The 21939-nt window shown below is 43.1% G+C and overlaps 1 protein-coding gene across 7 annotated transcripts in view; it reads left to right on the forward strand.

Annotated features, from left to right (window-relative positions):
• PLB1 (phospholipase B1) overlaps positions 1–21939 on the forward strand; it is a 171572-nt gene that overhangs the window by 106572 nt on the left and 43061 nt on the right. For all 7 annotated transcript variants that reach the window (XM_084828588.1, XM_084828589.1, XM_084828586.1 and 4 more), the window contains 10 exons: positions 8730–8838; positions 11022–11073; positions 11210–11290; positions 12479–12544; positions 14075–14175; positions 14973–15054; positions 17106–17210; positions 18775–18870; positions 19666–19737; positions 21148–21195. In XM_084828588.1, the coding sequence (XP_084684714.1) occupies positions 8730–8838; positions 11022–11073; positions 11210–11290; positions 12479–12544; positions 14075–14175; positions 14973–15054; positions 17106–17210; positions 18775–18870; positions 19666–19737; positions 21148–21195 (812 nt within the window). The remainder of the gene's footprint in view (positions 1–8729; positions 8839–11021; positions 11074–11209; positions 11291–12478; positions 12545–14074; positions 14176–14972; positions 15055–17105; positions 17211–18774; positions 18871–19665; positions 19738–21147; positions 21196–21939) is intronic.

Consider the following 21939-nt stretch of genomic DNA (forward strand, 5'->3'; position numbering starts at 1 on the left):
AAAACTAGAAAAAACAGAAACGGTTTAGCAGATAATGAAAACATCCAAGTCGGCTTAAAATTCCAAAATTGATAAAAGGCCCATATTAACAAAATTGTCTTCACCTGGCAGCAGAATCTAAAAAGAGAGGGGGGCCAAATGAAACTCCCACGGGGAAAGAATGCCACAAACACAGGAATGCAAACACAGGAATAGTCCTCTCACACCAGAATGAATGGGCTTGTGGTCATAGAATCATAGAATCATAGAATAGTAGGGTTGGAAGGGGCCTACAAGGCCATCGAGTCTAACCCCCTGCTCAATGCAGGAATCCAAGTCAGAGCATCCCTGACAGATGGCTGTCCAGCCTCGTATTGAACGCCTCCAGTGTGGGAGAGCCCACCACCTCCCTAGGTAATTGGTTCCATTGTCGTATTGCTCTAACAGTCAGGAAGTTTTTCCTGATGTTCAGCCGGAATCTGGCTTCCTGTAACTTGAGCCCATTATTCCATGTCCTGCACTCTGGGATGATCAAGAAGAGATCCTGGCCTTCTTCTCTGTGACAACCTTTCAAGGACTTGAAGAGTGCTATCATATCTCCCCTCAGTCTTCTCTTCTCAAGGCTAAACATGCCCAGTTCTTTCAGTCTCTCTTCATAGGGCTTTGTTTCCAGTCCTCTGATCATCTTTGTTGCCCTCTGAACCCTCTCCAGTTTGTCTGCATCCTTCTTAAAGTGTGGTGCCCAGAACTGGACACAGTACTCCAGATGAGGCCTAACCAGTGCAGAGTAGAGGGGAACTAGTACTTCCCAGGATTTGGAAGCTATGCTTCTATTAATGCAGCCCAAAAGGGCATTTGCCTTTTTTGCAGCCACATCACATTGTTGGCTCATATTCAGCTTATGATCGACAACAATTCCAAGATCCTTCTCGCTTGTAGTGTTGTTGAGCCACGTATCCCCCATCTTGTAACTGTGCCTTTGGTTTCTTTTTCCTAGGTGCAGAACTTGGCATTTATCCCTATTAAATGTCATTCTGTTGTTTTCTGCCCAGCGCTCCAGTCTATCCAGATCACTTTGAATTGTGTTTCTGTCTTCCAAAGTATTAGCTATCCTGCCCAATTTTGTGTCATCTGCAAATTTGATCAGCATTCCCTGCACCTCCTCCTCCAAGATATTAATAAAAATGTTGAAGAGCACTGGGCCTAGGACTGAGCCCTGCGGTACCCCACTCGTTACCTCTCCCCAGTTTGAGAAGGTCCCATTGATAAACACTCTTTGAGTCCGATTCTGTAGCCAACGGTGGATCCACCGGATCGTTGTTTCATCAAGCCCACTTTGAACTAGTTTGTTCATCAGGATATCATGGGGCACTTTGTCGAAAGCTTCGCTGAAGTCAAGGTATATGATGTCTACAGCATTCCCACGGGCTACAAGGGAGGTTACTTGATCAAAAAATGAGATCAGATTTGTCTGGCAGGACTTGTTTTTGACAAATCCATGTTGGCTTCAAATAATCACGGCATTGTTTTCAAGGTGCTTCCAGATGGATTGCTTTATCATCTGCTCCAGAATTTTCCCAGGGATTGATGTCAGACTGACTGGTCTGTAGTTCCCAGGTTCCTCCTTTTTACCCTTTTTGAAGATAGGGACAACGTTAGCCTTCCTCCAGTCATCTGGCACTTCACCTGTCCTCCATGATTTCTCAAAGAGAATAGACAGCGGTTCTGAGAGTTCTTCTGCCAGTTCCTTGATTACTGTAGGATGCAGTTCATCTGGCCCTGGAGATTGGAACTCATTCAAAGTCATTAGGTGTTCCTTGACCATATGCCTATCGATCTCAAGCTGCAATCCTGCCCCTTCAGCCTGTACCTCGACTTTGCCAGGGGGGTCATAGACCCTCTTTTGGGAGAAGACTGAGCCAAAGTAGGAATTGAGCACCTCTGCCTTTTCTTTGTCATCTGTTATCGTTTTGCCATCCTTATTTAATAGCTGAACAACCGTTTCTTTCCTCTGCCTTTTACTATGCACATAGTTGAAGAAAGCCTTTTTGTTGTTTTTAGCATCCCTCGCTAACCTCAGCTCGTTCTCAGCTTTAGCCTTCCTGACGCCATCCCTGCAATTCTGTGCTACCTGCCTGTACTCTTCCTTTGTTACTTGGCCTTCTTTCCACTTCCTATATGTGTCCTTTTTTGTTTTCAGGTCATCCCTAAACTTTTTGTGAAGCCACATTGGCTTCTTCTGTTATCTTCCACCTTTTCTTCTTGTTGGAATTGTTTGTAATTGTGCCTTGAGAATTTCCTTTTTTAGAAGCTCCCACCCATCTTGGACTCCTTTTCTCGTTAGCGTCGCTTGCCATGGGACCTCACTTATCATTGTTCTGAGTTTATTAAAATCAGCTTTCCTAAAATCCAGGGTACGCATTTGACTACACTCGGCTTTTGCTTCCCTTAGAACCAAGAACTCAAGTGCAAGATGGTCGCTTTCCCCCAGAGTTCCTGTAACTGCTACTTTGTCCACTAAGTCATCTCTGTTGGTTAGGATCAAGTCAAGGATAGCCGATCCTCTAGTTCCTTCCTCTACTTTCTGTAGGAGGAAGTTATCTGCCACACAAGTCAGGAATTTCCTGGAGGGGCCATGTTTTGTGGAATTTGTCTCCCACAAATATCGGGGAAATTGAAGTCCCCCATGACTACTACATCATGCTTCCTTAAAACATTGGCTATTTGCTTTTCAAAAGTTTCATCCTCGTCTTCTCCTTGGTTGGGTGGCCGGTAGTAGACGCCGACCACCATGTTCCTTTTATTCTTTGCTCCATTTATTTTGATCCAGATGCTCTCGATGGGGCTACCAAGCTCATCCTCCTGTATTTCTGTGCAGAGATATGTGTTTTTCACATATAGTGCAACCCCACCTCCCTTTCTGTTCCTCCTGTTCTTTTTGAACAAGTTGTATCCTTCAATTGCTGTATTCCAGTCATGAGAGTCATTCCACCAAGTCTCAGTTATACCTATCAAGTCATAATTTTCCTCCTGTATTAAGAGTTCAAGTTCGTTCTGTTTGTTTCCCATACTCTGGGCATTAGTATATAGTAGGGATGTACAAAAATCACTTACCTTTCACGGATTATGCTGATGGTGGGGGGAGAGGCGCTCCGTCCCTCCCCCCGGAATCCTGGACGGGGAGGGAGGCACTCCGTACCTCCCCCCCGGAATCCTGACTGGCCGGCTGTCCTCCGCAGCGATTCTGTGGAGCCGCCGGCCAGCTCTCCCAGCAGCTGGACATCCAGCCACTGGCTAGCAGGGACGCAAATGGCGGCGGCTGTAGCTGCCGCCGTTTGCGTCCCTGCAGTCAGCCGTGATAGGCTATGTAAATGTTTACGTAGCCTATCACGGCTGACTCAAAAACAAAAACAAAAAACGTGCGTACGCATATGGCGGCGGCCATGGCCGCCGCCATTTGCGTTCCTTATTTTGGCACGTCTTAGTCTACGTAAACATTTACATAGACTAAGACGGCGAAAATGAGGGGAACGCAAATAGCGTAGCATCTACGCTATTTGCGTTCCCCGTATTTTCGCTGTCTTAGTCTACGTAAATGTTTACGTAGACTAAGACGTGCCAAAATAAGGAACGCAAATGGCGGCGGCCATGGCCACCGCCATTTGCGTATGCGCGTTTTTTTTTTAAAGTCAGCTGTGATAGGCTACGTAAAGGTTTATGTAGCCTATCACATTGTTTTTTTAAAACCAAGCTGTGATAGGCTACATAAATCTTTACGTTGTTGTTGTTCAGTCGTTCAGTCGTGTCCGACTCTTCGTGACCCCATGGACCATAGCACGCCAGGCCTTCCTGTCCTGCGCTCTCTCCCGGAGCGTGCTCAAGTTCATATTCATTGCATCCGTGATGCTATCTAGCCATCTCATCCTCTGCCGTCCCCTTCTCCTTTTGCCTTCAGTCTTTCCCAGCATCAGGGTCTTTTCCAGGGAGTTTTCTCTTTGCATTAGGTGGCCAAAATATTGGAGCTTCAGCTTCATTATCTGTCCTTCCAATGAGCAGTCAGGGTTGATTTCCTTTAGGATGGACTGATTTGACCTCCTTGCAGTCCAGGGGACTCGTAAGAGTCTTCTCCAGCACCACAGTTCGAAAGCATCAATTCTTCGGCGCTCAGCCTTCCTTATAGTCCAGCTCTCACAGCCATACATTACTACTGGGAAAACCATAGCTTTGATTAGACGGACCTTTGTCGGCAAGGTGATGTCTCTGCTTCTTACTATGCTGTCTAGGTTGGCCATAGCTTTCCTCCCAAGGAGCAAGCGTCTTTTAATTTCATGGCTACAGTCACCGTCTGCGGTGATCTTGGAGCCCAAGAAAGTAAAATCTGTCACTGCTTCCATTTCTTCCCCTTCTATATGCCAGGAAGTGATGGGGCCAGATGCCATGATCTTAGTTTTTTTAATGTTGAGTTTCAAACCAGCTTTTGCACTCTCCTCTTTCACCCTCAACAAGAGGCTCTTTAGATCCTCTTCGCTTTCTGCCATTAGGGTGGTATCGTCTGCATATCGGAGGTTGTTGATAATTCTCCCAGCAATCTTAATTCCGACCTCTGATTCATCCAACCCGGCATTTCTCATGATGTACTCTGCATATAAGTTAAATAAGCAGGGTGACAATATGCAGCCTTGTCGTACTCCTTTCCCAAGTTTGAACCAATCGGTTGTTCCATGTCTGGTTCTTACTGCTGCTTCTTGACCCTCGTACAGGTTTCTCAGGAGACAGGTAAGGTGGTCTGGTACTCCCATCACTTTAAGAATTTGCCACAGTTTGTTGTGATCCACACAATCAAAGGCTTTAGCATAGTCAATGAAGCAGAAATAGACGTTTTTCTGGAATTCTCTTGCTTTCTCCATGATGCAGCGAATGTTGGCGATTTGATCTCTAGTTCCTCTGCCTCTTCTAAACCCAGCTTGTACTTCCGGTAGTTCTCGGTTCGCATACTGCTGAAGCCTAGCTTGTAGGATTTTGAGCATCACCTTGCTGGCATGTGAAATGAGCGCAATGGTGCGGTAGTTTGAACACTCTTTGGCGTTGCCCTTCTTTGGAATTGGAATGTAAACTGACCTTTTCCAGTCTTGTGGCCACTGTTGAGTGTTCCAGATTTGTTGGCATATTGAATGCAGCACTTTAACAGCATCATCTTTTAGGATTTTAAATAGCTCGGCTGGAATACTGTCATCTCCGCTAGCTTTGTTGTTACTAATGCTTCCTAAGGCCCACTTGACTTCACTCTCTAGGATGTCCGGCTCAAGTTCAGTGACCGCACTATCATGGCTATCAGGGACATTCAGATCTTTCCTGTATAGTTCTTCTGTGTATTCTTGCCACCTCTTCTTAATCTCATCTGCTTCTGTTAGGTCCCTGCCTTCTTTGTCCTTTATCATGCCCGTCTTTGCACAAAACGTTCCCTTGAGATCTCCAATTTTCTTGAAGAGATCTCTAGTCTTTCCCATTCTGTTGTTTTCCTCGATTTCTTTGCATTGTTCATTTAAGAAGGCCTTCTTGTCTCTCCTTGCTATTCTCTGGAACTCTGCATTCAGTTGGGTATATCTTCCCCTTTCTCCCTTGCTTTTCGCTTCCCTTCTTTCGTGAGCTACTTGTAAAGCCTCATCAGACAGCCACTTTGCTTTCTTGCATTTCTTTTTCTTTGGGATGGATTGAGTTGCTGCCTCCTGAACAATGTTATGGACCTCCGTCCATAGTTCCTCAGGCACTCTATCTATCAGGTCTAATCCCTGAAATCTATTCCTCACCTCCACTGTATATTCATCAGGGATATGATTTAGGTCATACCTGAATGGTTTAGTGGTTTTCCCTACGTTCTTCAATTTAAGCCGAAATTTTGCAAGAAGCAGCTCATGATCTGAGCCACAGTCAGCTCCAGGTCTTGTTTTTACTGACTGTATGGAGCTTCTCCATCTTTGGCTGCAAAGGACATAATCAATCTGATTTCGATATTGACCATCTGGTGACGTCCATGTGTAGAGTCGCCTCTTGTGCTGTTGGAAAAGAGTGTTTGCTATGATCAGCATGTTCTCTTGGCAAAACTCTATTAGCTTTTGACCTGCTTCATTTTGTACACCAAGGCCATGCCTGCCTGTTATCCCGGTGATTTCTTGACTTCCTACTTTAGCATTCCAATCCCCTATGATGAAGAGGACATCTTTTTTTGGTGTTAGTTCTAGAAGGTGTTGTAGGTCTTCATAGAACCGATCAACCTCAGCTTCTTCGGCATCAGTGGTTGGGGCATAGACTTGAATTACTGTGATGCTGAATGGTTTGCCTTGGATTCGTACTGAGATCATTCTATCATTTTTAAGATTGTACCCCAGTACTGCTTTTCCCACCCTTTTGTTGACTATGAGTGCTACTCCATTTCTTCTAAGGGATTCTTGCCCACAATAGTAGATATGATGGTCACCTGAATTAAATTCACCCATGCCTGTCCATTTTAGTTCGCTGATTCCCAAGATGTCGATGTTCAATCTTGCCATCTCATGTTTGACCACCTCCAGCTTACCTTGATTCATTGATCTGACATTCCAGGTTCCTAAACAATATTGTTCTTTACAGCATCGGATTTTCTTTTCACCACCAGACACATCCACAGCTGAGTGTCCTTTCGGGTTTGGCCCAGCCGCTTCACTCTTTCTGGCGCTACTTGGAAATACCCTCTGCTCTTCCCCAGTAGCATATTGGACACCTTCCGACCTGAGGGGCTCATCTTCCGGCGTCATCTCTTTTAGCGTTGTGATACGTTCCATGGGGTTTTCTTGGCAAGAATACTGGAGTGGGTTGCCATTTCCTTCTCCAGTGGACCACATTTTGTCAGAACTCTCTGCCATGACCTGTCCGTCTTGGGTGGTCCTGCACGGCATAGCTTATGGCTTCACTGAGTTACGCAAGCCCCTTCGCCACAACAAAGCAGTGATCCACGAAGGGGAATCTTTACGTAGCCTATCACATTTTCTTTTTTTAAAAAAAAAGTTTAAAAAAGTTAAAAAAAAAATCTTTACGTAGCCTATCACATTTTCTTTTTTTTTTTTTAACTGGAAATGGCGGCGGCGGCAGCTGGTCGGAAGATCGGCCGCCGAACCGCCGCCAGAGCCACCGCCAGAGCCGCCGCCGCCAGGAAGATCCGCCCAAGGTAAGTCTCGTCCCGGGGGGTGGCGGGGGGGGGGTGGCAGGCCGTTCTGCCACCAATTTCGGGGGGCCGAATGCGCTGGCATTCGGCCTCCCCGAGATCCGTGGTGGAACTTTCGTACATCCCTAGTATATAGACATCGAAGACCATGCGCTTCATAGTCTGGCTTTCTTCCTACATGTGTCTGAAGACTATTATTGGGCGCTATCAGAGATGTTCTCTCCGTTGCAGTGCATGCGCCTACATCCATTGTTACCCCCAACATTACATCTCCCTTCCCCATAGGATTCAGTGTAAAGCCCTCCTGATGAAGTTCTTCATGCTGTGGCCAAACACATTCTTTCCATCCTTTGTGAGGTGCAACCCGTCCCTTGCCAACAGCCCATCTTCCAGGAAGTATGGCCCGTGGTCCCAGAATCCAAATCTCTCTTGTCAGCACCACCTTCGTAGCCAGTCATTCACCCGGAGTATTTTTCGTACCCTTTCTATCCCTCTTCTAACTACTGGAAGGATGGATGAGAAAACTATCTGGGCCCCAAAGTTCTTGAGTTTCCTTCCCAGAGCTTCAAAGTCTGATGTGATTTCTTCGTAGCTCCGCTTGGCGGTATCATTTGTTCCCAATGGTGTGGCAGGAATGAATCTGACAGTGCAGTCCTGTGTTAATAAGTGCACTGGGGCTTACTCCCAGGTAAGTGTGCTCAGTGGGAAAGCACATGCTTTTGCATGTAAAGTTCCAGGTTCGATCTTTGGCATCTCCAGGTAGGGCTGAGAAAGTCTCCTGCCTGAAACCCTGGAGAGCTGCTGCCAGCCGGACAAAATGGACCAGTGGCCTGTCACAATATAAGTATCCTGTGTTCCAACCTACCTGTAGTGGAGCTTTTCAAGAAATGATACAATGATGACTGTAACCACCGCACTCCTGGCAAGTCTATTAATTTTATTAGCACATGCGACAGGCCACAGCATGTGTCATCATCTTTCTTAGAGCTTCTCTACATGAGGTTTTTACTGAGTGCTTGTGACTGGTCAGTCAAGGAAGTTTGCGGGTCCTTTACAAGACATCAACCTCCAGGGCGCCTCCCATGCTTTATAACCTTTACCCCAGCTTTCTTCTTAATGGGGAAAATGCAGCAATAAAATTTCATCATGCTTTGAAGTGTTCCAACGACTGGTGAATTTCCGGAATCCCGCTATATTGCTGTGATACAGCACCATCTAGTGGCTGTATAATGAAACATATAGAACTTGCAGAAAAAAGAAATCCCTGGAAAAAAGTATGTATAAGCATGTGTAATGGAGCCATTCTTAACCCTGCAAAGAATCCAGAAGCAGAAGCCCCAGTAAAGGTGTGGGATAAAAACCTGGGGTAGAGAAGCCCTTAGTGAGTTGATTCAGCCTCTTGAACAATGCCTAGTCTAGGAAGTACTGATACCTCTATTAACAGATGCAACAAGGCTTGTGGAGAACACAGGAGCCATCTTCACCTAATAATTGTGAAATAAATTTCCCATAGATCCTTGCATTTCTTCATATGGTTTTCCTTTTCTTTCAGATATCCTTCGCGAGTTTAATGCTAACCTTACAGGTTATTCGACAGGCACAGGTGTCCTACGTGAGCTGAATACCTTTCTCAATCAGGCAGTTCCAGGAGCAAAGGCTGAGTATGTCTTTCTCACCATGCACACACTTATACCACCTCAATGGGATGTGCTGGTGTTGTAATCTACTATCTACTTAAAAGGGTCAAGAAGGCATTTTCCCCTTAGAATAACAGAACTGGGAGGGATCCAGAGGGTACAGCAAGAGCCTTTTCAGAAAACTAAAATAAGTCCAGCCCCCAGCAATTTCCTATCTGATCCCCATATAGTGGATATGGGCAGCCTGCTGGTGTGGGGGTTTGTTGCAGCAAATAGGGCTCAATGAGCACTCCAGGGCTGGCTGGCTTGAGCGTGTAGGAGGTAGAGTTAAGGCCACATAAAATAAGGCCATTTAAAGAAAAATCTGGCACATTAATGAAACAGCATGGCAATGTGGGCTGAGAGAGTGGCCTTGCAGATTTCATAATCTTTTTGAAAATTAACACAGAACTGTCTGACATATCAGCCAGTGCACAAAGACACCAAGGATGTAATGAAAGAAACATTACACAGAATTTTAAAGAAAGGTTCATAAAATGGCATGGTGGGACGAGGTTTATGTATGTCATCACTACAGATGTCACGAGCACTAGCCAATAGGGACTTATGACACTTATGCAGTCAAATTCCACAGCATAGGACACTCTAACTGAGTGGAAGAATGGCATTTTTCTGGCAATACATTTTTTGCAGTTTGTATGCAAGGAAAATGAGATATTTCACAGAAGTGCTACCTTGAGCCAAATCATCAGAACCCTGTAGAACGCAAGGATAACATTCATGTTAATTCCTTGCACTATATACTGATTTATATTCAAAGCTCCTTAGACAGGATATCCAAAATTATTCAGAATCTTTTTTTTCGCATGATAAGAGTTCCAATTCTTATTTCTTTTCTGTCTGTCTAAGGCATTAGATAGGGCTAGAACTGAAGATGAGATATGAGGTGTAGTAGGCCTCCTGTGCGTGTGCGTGTGCATGTGCGCGCGCGCTTTGAGTAAACTTTTCAAGCTCCTCATAAATGCCTAAAATTGTCATATGTCATATCTGGAAAGGACTTTTGTCCAGGTCAATTGTTATTTCAATAACAAGCTGGAAAGTTGTGGGAATACTCAACTCTGCAAAATCTTATGGTAACTAGAATGTTCTGACAACTATGTCCCTGAACTCCCAAACACACACGTCTTAGAAGTCATTTCTACCACAATTTATTTACAGCCTTATCTAGTAGAGAGATAAAATAAACTTGACATGGTTCCTGGATTTCCGTATAACAGCCAAAGGAAGCAAGGAGTTATCTAGTTTAGGGTGCAACACATTTTTAAAATAATGTAAACCAAGACCAAGAATGCAAGAGAGCATTTGAAATTTCCTACCAGCCCTACTGCTGGGAAGCCATGAAATAAAGGAGCAGAGTCTCAGCTCACTCTGTGCTCTGGAGCTTCCTAAAAAGCCATTCCTCTTCTGTTTTGCATTGCAGCTAAGGCACTTCCATGCAGTTGCTTCAGTCAGCAACTGCAGTGCCAAGCTGGGAGTGGAAAAAAGTAACTCAAGGAAGAGGTCGTTTTAGCATGCAGGCTTGATGCTGCCATTGTTGGTGTATCCCTGGCTTTCATCAAGGCTATGAAAGGAAAGTTCAAACAATTTGTTTTCTTTCTTTTCGCATTTTCACTAAATTGCCCCACCAGAAGCTATTAACTCTACTGCAACTTCTATATCTTCCCAAAAATATTTTGAGCACAAAATGAGAGGGAAATAGTATCTGACTCTGCACTTTACCTTGCTCAGATGTTTACAGGCCCATTTCCCCTGGGTCTGATTATGTTTGATAGGTTCATGGGCTCCATTGCTGCTAGAAATTAGTCATCAGCTGCTTTCACTGATGAATCACCGTCTTGATTTTTTCCTCGTCACTCTCTTCCTGATCCAGTTATAAACAAAGGCAATATAGTTTAGGTGGTCCTGTGTTAAAGTGCTCCTCTGAGTCTAAGGACACCTATGTTTAAGTTCTATCATTGTCAGTGATTTGCTAGGTTAGATGGGCAAGTAATGTGCCCTGCTTGGGACTATAGTCATCTGTTAGTGAAATGGAAATTTCCATTTCTTAACTTTACAGATCTGTTTTTTTTAGAATGAATCTATAGATGTGTTCAGGAATCACATATATCATCATGTCATCCTGATTCACTGTTTGTTTTCTTTTTTAGGGACTTACCAGACCAAGTAAAGCATCTTGTGAAATTAATGAAAAATGACTCGGTAGGTTGGCAACATTCAAGAAACTTGTGAATATATGAAGGGTCAGAGATGTTGCCTCGTTAAGGCATAGGTATATTATATAACTGTGTGAATAAGCCAGAAATGACATATCTTTTCCCTCCTTTTCTTTACTTAGAGAATAAAATTTGACACAGACTGGAAGATCATAACTGTATTCATTGGAGTCCATGATTTGTGCAACTATTGCAAAGACATTGTGAGTTATGGGAATGCTCTAGAAGCTCTGTGATATTGACTGGAAGCCAAGATGGTGGTAGGCAGGGAATCAGTAAATGCTTCCCTTTGTGATTACAAAAAAGATTCATAGCTGAAGAGCATAGTGCAGTTTAAATGACTTGGCTAGAGGTTCTGGCCATTCTTATGTAGAGTTACCAGCACCAGAGCAAAAGTAGTTGCCCTGCCTGAAGTATTATTCTGGTGTCAGGACAAAGCTGGATCAGCCCTCCTTCCCACCCCTTCTGGTTTTGTTTGAAGGTGTTGTGTAAAAACACATGGGGAGTGTGGCAGAGACAGTGAGGGCGCAATCCTATGGCTGCTAGACAGCAGCTAGACGGCCATAGGATTGGTCAGTTTCCAGGAACCGACCTCAGAGCCCGTGCTCCGAGATCAGTTCCTGAAGAACCGCCTCCCCACCCCTCCCCCGCTGCCTCGTAGGTGGTGCAGATTGTCCCCACACTTGGAAGAGCAGCGCGGAGCGGGGCAAAAGGGGCATTCCTGGGGGAGAGGCGGGGAGTGTGGAAGTGCCAATACGACCCTTCCTATGTGTCGTCCGGCCTCCCCACCCCACGATCTGACTTTCTGCGGCTAGACAGCTGATTTCAGCTGTCTAGCCACAAATGCAGGGCAGCTGGAGCACAGAGGAGGCAATCCCCTCCACGCTTCTCCCGCCCTGCATTGGATAGGCAGTCGCCTCCAAATTCAGAGGCAGCTGTCTATCCGCATAGGATTGCTCCCTTAGCCTTTCTACATGAGGCATTTATTATGTGCTCATGATTCCTTCCTCGCAGTATTTTGCATGATATCCTCCTCCTCCAGGGCCTCTCCCATGCTTTGCAACATTTTAGCATCTTGTTTTTCTAACTAGGAAAATCTGGTATATCCATAATGGCGGCATGAAACCCTCCGTTTCCCACAATTCCGCTATACCACAGCACCACCTAGTAATTTTGTGCTACTTGATATTACAAAAGCCCCAGAACCACACAGGAAATATTATGATTCCCAGTAAAGGAGTGGCTTGCAGGAGCAACCCCATGTCATTGTAAACCATAACAAGTGTAGCAGTTCTGGTCACTGTTACTCTTCTAGGATCAGTAACATTTACTCATCTAGGATCCTCTTCTTGGATCAGTAACCCTCTATTTTTATCTTCTATTTTTATTAGCATCACTATTCAGCTGGAAACTTTTCAAGTCATGTTCAAGAAGCCCTTGACCTTCTTCACGCAGAGGTAGGTGGTGGCTGCTTGGAGAGCATCTTTTCATTTTGTCTCAAGGTCTTGCTGCACAATCACTCAAAACGTAGTGCAACCATATTTTAGGACATTTCCAAACCATCATGCCTGAGCATAACCAGAGCACATCATTAATTGTGTACCGTCTACCCAACTTCAGCCAAGGGCACATTCCACCATATCTGTGGGGATACTGCATTTTCTCAGCACTTAAACTGCATTATTGCAAATTATGCAATAATTTGCATTATTGGGTTGCTGAGAAAATTCACATCTTCCCCCCTCTTCCAAAAATAGTACATATAGTTCTATTGTGAATCTATTACATTAATAGAATCTATCTATTAATAGAATCTATCTATTGTAGCTTCCAAATACCGGGAAGTACTAGTTCCCCTCTACTCAGCACTGGTTAGGCCTCATCTGGAGTACTGTGTCCAGTTTTGGGCACCGCACTTTAAGAAGGATGCAGACAAGCTGGAGAGGGTTCAGAGGAGGGCAACAAAGGTGATCAGAGGACTGGAAACAAAGCCCTATGAGGAGAGACTGAAAGAACTGGGCATGTTTAGCCTTGAGAAGAGAAGACTGAGGGGAGATATGATAGCGCTCTTCAAGACCTTGAAAGGTTGTCACAGAGAGGAAGGCCAGGATCTCTCCTTGATCATCCCTGAGTGCCGGACATGGAATAATGGGCTCAAGTTACAGGAAGCCAGATTCTGGCTGAACATCAGGAAAAACTTCCTGACTGTTAGAGCGATACAACAATGGAACCAATTACCTAGGGAGGTAGTGGGCTCTCCCACACTGGAGACATTCAAGATGAAGCTGGACAGTCATCTGTCAGGGATGCTCTGACTTGGATTCCTGTATTGAGCAGGGGGTTGGACTCGATGGTCTTATAGGCCCCTTCCAACCCTACTATTCTATGATTCTATGATTCTGTAAGTGTCACAAAGTTCTATTAGATAGTGGCATGTAGCGAGAATCCTCCACCTATACCCTGCCTATTTTGTGGTGTGACCCTCTTGTTAGTTCCACTTCTGTGATGAGTCCATAGGAACTGACACTGACTACAGGTCAGCTGACACTGAGATCTTGCCTTGAGACTTTTTTTGCTTGATTGTGTGGAAAAGTCCTTCGCAGTGGTATGAAACTCTTGGAAGGGATGTTTTTCAGCAATAGAATGACACCCTGCAAACATGTAATAGATGCAAAGTCATAGGAGGCCACATGCTTGAATAAGTAATGGAATGTGATTGAGCAGGAGTTGTATCACTATATCACTAATGGTACTCATGAGCCATATCCAGTAGGTGAGCATGACAGACTCACGGCAACATTAATCATTCTTAATGTCTAGTCTTTCTGTGTTGGTGTGAAAGATTCCCCATGAAGGAGTAGGGATATGGAAGGAATCAGGTGACACAAGACAAGAAATGACTCAGCTTTGACGACTCCTTTGACAGTGAGATAGAAAACTTACAAGCCTTGTGTTTTGTATGCTGTTGTTTTCCCCCCCACAATCAGGTGCCTAAAGCTTTGGTTAACCTGGTAGACGTAATGGACCTTCTTCCCCTGAGGCAGCTGTTTCTGGATAGCAGATTACCGTGCCCCACACATCTAGCAGAGTAAGGCCATTTTGATCTAGTCTTTCCTCTAAACTATTCAGTGATGTGAAGGCCCTTTGGTGACCAGTGGAGGCTGGTGGTGCCAATGTTGGTGAGGCAGTGAATCTGCTCCGGGTTTCATTTAAAACCAGTCAGAACTCTAGAGGAGCTATCCAAGGTGCTGAGCCTAAGCCTCCAAATGGGTAGCTCCTTTAGAGTTCTGACTGAAACCCAGAGTGGATTCACTGCCCCACTGATATGAGAGCCACCAACCTCCACTTCCAGTGACCTGCTCACTGGAGGTTTTATAAGAACCCTGTATAATTGTTTGGTGATGGATTTTCTCCTGCACAAGGAAAGAACTTCAAGTGGAATCCCTTGCAGGCTACGAGTTCCCAGTTGACCAGAATGAAGCAAACACTCATGAGAGCAGAAACAATTGAAACTAATTTTTCTGAAATGCTTTGTTTTAGACATTTTGGAAAGCTAATTACAAGGCAGCAGAACCTGTCACAATAATCCATATATGGTTGCTGCACTAAACCATATTTCGATTTTTAAAATTTCTTTGTTTATTTGTAGGATTTCTATGCCACACTGAAGAACTAAAAAAATCTTCCAAAGCAGAAGAATTTCCCAGCATTCCAAACATTACTACATTTATAACATTGGCAAAAATTTACTCCCATGAGAAAATAGGGCAAATAACTATCTGGTTGTGTCCCTAGTTAGGGGAAGTGGGTGTGTGCCTCTTGAACGTTCCGGTAGTCTTTTGCCAGTGCTTTGTATGGCCTTTCCTCCTTTTATTTCATATGCAGATATCATTGCAGCTGTGTCCTCCCCATTCAAAAAAACTTATCTGAATTGGTTATGATGAAGGAAGCAGTTAAAGCCTATCAGGTATATCTGCAAATAATCCATACTGCCATTTTGTGTATTGCATATATTTGTATGAATTTTGTTGCACTGTATTGCAATATTGAAATGCCACCACATATTGCTGTTGAACTGTAACACAATATAAACTTACTGTGCATTATAAACAAGAATTATACATTTTCCTGAAAAAGAGTCCTACAAATATTTCATGGCTTGTTGCAATCTGTACCAACTATATATTGTGTGTGATGTTTCCACATACGTGGTGCAGAATCTGGACTTGCACAGAAATTGACTTCCTGACAATCTTGGTTTTCATTTAAAATAAAAAGGTAAGTTACCAGCCCTCATGGTTGCAGAGAATTATTTGAAGATTTCAACAGTATACAGGATCAGCACTGACTCCACTGGGCACAGACAAAATGCATGGGCAGAATCTTCCAAAGTATATTCATTCTAAGAGTGGCCTGTGTTTAGGTTTCATATAGTCAGAAGGTAAGGAAACTCCTTTGCTTCTAGTCCCACTCTCTCTACCTCTATTCATCCCACTCTGTTTGTCCTTGCCTTCTGCAACTCCGGTCCTTGAAAAAAAATTTCTCATTCTGCAAAAGCCAAATATAGCAAAAGAGTATAGTCTTTCAGTAGGAATCCACCCTCACACTATGATCATCATCTGAGGCCCTGTTCTGGGTACCTCCTCTGAGGGAGCTTTGGAGGATGGCAACAAGGGACAGGGCCTTTTCCGTGGTGGCCCCACAATTATGGAATGCTTTCCCCAGCGAGGTCCACCTGGCACCAACATTATCATCCTTTCAGTGCCAGGTTAAGCCTTTCTCTACTCCCAGGCATTTGACAGCTTTTGGTAAGGTTTTAACCAGCCCTGGGATTTTTGATTGTTTAAAATCATTTTTATATGTAAATGGTATTTATTTTATGTTTTGTATTTTATTTTTAATGTTTTAATCTTTTGTAAACTTCCCAGAGAACATTTTCTATTGGATGGTATAGATATGTAAATAATAAGGAGGAGGTTCAACATAAACATGTATTTTGCGTGTGTGTCTAGATAAACAGATATGCATGGTCTTCATAAATTGGCTGTAATACTTGTAGCTCTTTGGTTCATAATTTTGGAGGGGTTCTTTGTGCACAGTAGTCTCATTCTTGATCATAATCAGTAGCTAGATGTTTACCGCTAATCTTTTATAAACAATACACGTCATCTGACCTTAGAATCTTTCTGGTCATAGGCAAAATGAGAGACCCTGCAGTGCGAAATCTAAAAAAGTCACTGTGGATTTTGGACAGGGTTAGATGAGAACTTCATATGGTCTGAATTTTATACAGACTTACCCAATTCATACCTTGCAAACCTGTATAGCAGCAGTGCAGAATTGGCAGTAACAGCTTTAAGCTAAAATATTCTGGTATATTTGGTAGTTTTGGCCTGGCCCCTTTTGCCTTCAGCCCCACCCACTGCTGGAATGCAGGCCCGGAGAGCTTCTCTGAAATGGAATTCAGCTCTTGGGCTAACAGAGGTTCAACTCCCCTGCTATACACAAACCAGAAAACCCATAAGCATTGAAATCCACACTTTTCAGAATGTTGGAATGCAATTCGTAACTCAAAAACTGAACACAAAATGCTTATATTATGGAAAAGTGTGCACAAAAATGCGTACATTAGGGAAGCATATGCAGAAAATCATTGTAATCAAGTAAAATTAATTGCAAAAAGTGCATACTAGAAAAAAGTGCATACAAAATGTGTATATTAGTGGAAATGCACACAAAAATGTGTGTGAATTTTCATGCAGAGCTTGTTGGGGGGTTGCTGATTTTGCAAACTGATGAAAAACAGGCTAAACAAGCTTATGGTTGGGAAAATGTGCAACAGAGTGAAACTGAAATTGTCAGATTTGTCCATCCCTAATTTTGGATCACTAGATATTTGGGATCAAGGATCAAAATGCACACCTCCTGTTGCTGTCAGCTAATGTGCAAAACAAAGTGTTCTTAGGCCCCCAAATAGGCTGAGGAATTGAAAGATTGTCCTTTATGTTTCTTCCACAGATCAGCCTACAAGAACTTGTGGAGACTGGCAGGTATGACACTCAAGAAGATTTTACAGTAGTACTACAGCCATTCCTCCGAACCATCGCATTACCCCTTCTACAGGTATGTCCTGGATTTAATGTGGATGTTTACCCTGCTCATCATCTAAAGTTTGCAAAGCTTTGCGGACCGTCTGTGGGATCTTGAAGCTTTGTATGTGAGACTATTGTGATAGAATGTGATTGAGCCTCAGACTCTGAGTCACATATTTGGCCAAGTCCTGCTGCTGCTGTCTTAAATAACTAAGAGTAGCCTATGAAAACTGACAAACAGCTAATTAGAAGGGCTTCATGCACATCAGCCACCACTGTGATGTGAGCTCACAGATCACTCAGATCAAAGGCCTAGTATACCATATACAACTGCACACAGAAATAACTGAAGAGCTAAAATATAGAACGGGTTCAATTCCTGCTCTTTAACAGTGTCTGTGAACTGATGTTCCCAGTATAAATTCCCAGTATCCCTTAATTTGGCTGTATCTGTATTTCTGGATTTCATCTTGAATTGGGAACACTGGGCAGAATCCAGTGGGGTGCTTTACATCCCCGCTGACTCCCTTCCACAAGTTCTGGGTTCTGCCGATTCCATTGCACAGGCAGGGCCCACCACTTACACAAAGGAGATTTAAGTGCTTCCTAGGAGAAGCCCCGAAATGAGTGGAAATGCTTGTTTCTAGAAGGAGGCAGGTTGGTGGAGCTGGCTCATGTGAGCTCCGCTGATCTGCCTCCTTCCAGAAACGTGTGTTTCTGCTCACTTTGGGTTGCCCCGGAAGCACTAAATCACAATTGTGCAAGTGGTGGGGGCCGTTTGCACAACAGAATTGGCAGCGTGTAAGAGAATCAGTAGAGGTGTAAAATTGTGAATGGAAGCTGAGTATTCATGTTGATTGACAGCTGCTTCGTTTTTCACTCTTACAGAAATGCCAATAAGGCTGTATCAAATTTGCATATTTGACTGATTTCAACAATTTACATGCTTTGTGTTATGTAACAATTTCTCAGCTTGCATAATTTTCTCTTTTGCAATTTATAAATGTGACTTAACATTTTATAGTGCATTGTACATCCCTTTAATCGTGTTTCACTGTTCTTTGGGGCTTGAAGGGATTGCTTTTTTTTAAGTGAAAAGTTTGAGAATCTTTTCTGACAATGCAAAAATCCAGATTGACCCTAAAGTGTTCACGTTAAATCTTACATAATCCGCTTAAACATTAGAACATTAGTTATTGGGCAGATTACAAATGTAATAAATAAAAAAATGCTGCCTCTTATATTAGATATAATATATAGCTATCATGATTAGTAGCCATTGATAGCCCTATCTTCCATGAATTTGTCTAATCCCTTTTTAAAACCATCCAAACTGGCAGTTATCGCTATACCTTGAGGAAGCAAATTGCGTAGTGTAACTATATGCTGTGTAAAGAAATACATCCATTTGTCTGTACTGAATGTCCAACTGTTCAGCTCTAGTATTTTGAGAGCGGTGGTTAGGATTAAGTGCTTTATGTTAAAATGTAGCTGTTCTCTGAAAAATAAATACAAGTCCTATCTTCAGGGTGCCCAAGAATTTTGCTTTGTTGTTGAATCTTTAAAACAAAAAGAAATTATTTTTTCATTTTCAGGATGGGCGTCCAGATATCTCCTTCTTTGCACCTGATTGTTTTCACCTGAGCCAAAAATCACATTCCCAGCTCTCTGGGGCCCTCTGGAACAATATGGTAGGGCATGAACATCTGAGGTATAAGAATTCTGCTAACGTGCAGCCACACTCTCTTATTTGGACAGTGTATATGTTCTTGGAAGCAAAGGCCCTTTCATTTCTGCTAGCTGGCTGATGGAACCCACAATCTCAGGGCTGACACAGCATGTGAAGGGGGAAGTCCAGTGCTATGGTAGCTCCAAAACAATATAATTTTTCTTCCATCTCAGCGAAGTTCAGCCTTTTTCTTTTTAAAAGCCACTCATAGACCTGGGTGCTTCTACATGATGCTTTTGTTGTCCAGTTGCTCTGCCTTGTTCACAGAGTTTTACAAGAGGTCCAGATGATGTTGCCTCCCATCTGTAACCCTCCTGTGTTTTCCCATCATTTCTTCAGTCTTTTTTCTTTCCACACACATACACAAATTCAAAAGGAGGGAAAGACAGAATAGCTGCACAGTGTATTTTGATTGGTGGTGTAGGAGCCCTCCATCAGGAAGCATCCTCCAGGGCACTGGTCCAGATTTTTTTTTTTTTAAATCAAATTCCATTATGGCATGTTTTTGTATTCTCAAGTTTTCTCTTTTGTTGTTTCTAGGTAACACTTCATCTTACTGCTCTATAATTTGTCTTGTTGCAGTGGCAATCAAATAGAGGGGGTTTGGGGGTAGAGAAAAACAATAGTTTTGCAAGGTGCCTTGGGGATCAAATTGTGCAATGATTGCACCATACTATTTATTAATTATTAGTATGAATGACAAGGATTAAAACAAACTCTGTTACATAATCATTCCTTTTTTTGTTTTGTTTCCCAGCTTCAGCCTTTAGGAAAGAAAGCAGTTTCCTTCAACTTCATGGATAATATAACCCTGAGTTGCCCAACTCTGGTAAACACTATACTGTCTTCCCCTGAAAGAGTTTTGTGGGGATTAACAATTTGGGTATCTAAGTGAAGGGTAAGAATAGATTCCTGAAAATATGGATACTAACAGTATAACAACTCATACTTGATTAGGTTCACAGTCGATAAATTATCATCTGCTGTTTTTGTGGTTTCAAACATTTTTTCACTAATTTCCCTCTCCCTTTTATAGGACTGAACCCCATGCAAATCCCCAATTAAGCTTTCTGGTCAGAGATGGAAACTTTCCATCCCATTCTGCAATATTTAGGCTGTAATCCTATTCACACTTATCTGGGAGTAGGTCCCATTTATGGGGATTGTGTCTGAATGAACAAGTATAGGATTGCCCTGTTCATCTACACATACATCCCAGGGGTATTCATCCACACACCAGACAAGCCACTCAGGAAGCTTTAACTTTCCACAACATGCCCCCAGATTTAATATTGGCCCTGCCAGTTCCTTGTTCCTCTCTGTTCTCCCAGGGGGAGCTGGTCCACTTCACTTTGGGAAATCCCATTCTTAACTCAATGTAATTAAATGGATTAGCAGCACAATCCTATGAATATTTACCCAGAAGTAAATCCTACTCTGTTCAATGGAGCTTGGTCCTAGGTAAGTGTGCATTGGACTACAGAATAGATCTCATTAACAGAGGTTCCTCTTTCCAGTTAACTCAACCATTCCTTTATGGCCACATTTTACCTGTTTGCTCTGAAGTCATGAAACTGGAGTTGGTATGCCTTTTTACAAATTAACCTACAAAACAAACTACATTTCCCCATTAGATCCAAACTTGGGGTGCCTGTGGTTTGTTCTAACGGTTGTTAGTTAACAAACCAGGATATAAAACCATGGTTTTATATTGTGAACCGCCCAGAGAGCTTCGGCTATTGGGCGGTATAGAAATGAAATAAATAAATAAATAAACCAACTACAGTTAGAACAAATCACAGTCCCCCAAGTTTGGACATAATGGGGCACTGTAGTTTGTTTTAAAGCAGAAGCTATCAGTCTCCTCTTCTCTCTCTCTCTCTCTCTCTCATTCTGTCTTTCTCTCTCACACACAAACACACAGAGAGTGGAGAATGACAAGTTCAGACTTAAAGGGAAATTGTGATTAGTTCTAAACCAAAAGTGGAAGCTTTCTGTTTCCTGTCTTCACACATGAAGGAAGAGATGGTTTGAGTGTGCAAGCCAAGACTCATGCAGGTTTGTTCTTGTAGCAAGAGACCATGGTTTCCCATTCTGTCTGAACTAGACCAGTGTTTGGACCAGCATAACAGTATTCTATATGAGGCAGATTGTTCTGGGGGAATGAATTCCACAATACCTCTTACTTGCTACAGTGCTTGATCTTTGGAGCTTGATGTTTATTTTCTTTCCCTATTAGCGCCAACCCTTCCTGGGAACATACAACAACAGCAAGGAACCAAACCAGGTGATTCCTTTTTCATTTGCTATGCATTACATATGTGAGCATAGTACAAATTTTCTACTATCTTCAGGATGTTTTCACATTTCACATTAGGGGCCCTTTGAGATGGGCCCACTTCATAGGGATACATCTGCAAAGGGATGTAGTGGTGTTCCCACTTCAATTTAAGCTAAGGTTGAGATACTCTCCCCATAAAGGGATGGTTAATGTTGTGTGGGAGAACTACACACCAGCATTACTGTCCTTGTTTTGCATGGGCTACCTGGTCCCCTGCTGGTCCAGGGATTATCTGCAGAGTGTGAGTTAGAAATTATTATAGGAGATCTGTGTTTAGAGCTCCTGCGGTTTAAGAAGATTTGAATAGCAGCCACGGGGAGTATGAGGATTGGGTCCACAATGCTAGAGGAGAGAGCTATCCCTCCTTCTCTATGCTGTTTCTCAATGAAAATACCCTCTGGATCTGAGGGAACAACTTGGGCGTAGCTATTTTTCAGCCTTGGTTCTTTCTGCAGAATGGGAAGGATGATGTGCTTCCCCATCCAGCTGTTTGAAGAGCAAACAAAATAAAGATTGTACTTCTCTGCAAATTTTTAAAGTGCGATATAAATGATAAGCAAAAGTAGTTAGTATCACTTGGCATTATCCTACCCCTGGTATGAAGCCCGGGAATGAGAGCAATAACTTGAGGCTGATTTGTGCAAATACAGATGGCTGGAGACAGGGCTTCCTTTGAGGCAATACTCAGTA

Source organism: Heloderma suspectum, chromosome 1, assembly GCF_057233095.1.
Source record: "Heloderma suspectum isolate Gila_16-S chromosome 1, 16-S_ref, whole genome shotgun sequence".
Lineage (NCBI taxonomy): Eukaryota > Metazoa > Chordata > Lepidosauria > Squamata > Helodermatidae > Heloderma > Heloderma suspectum.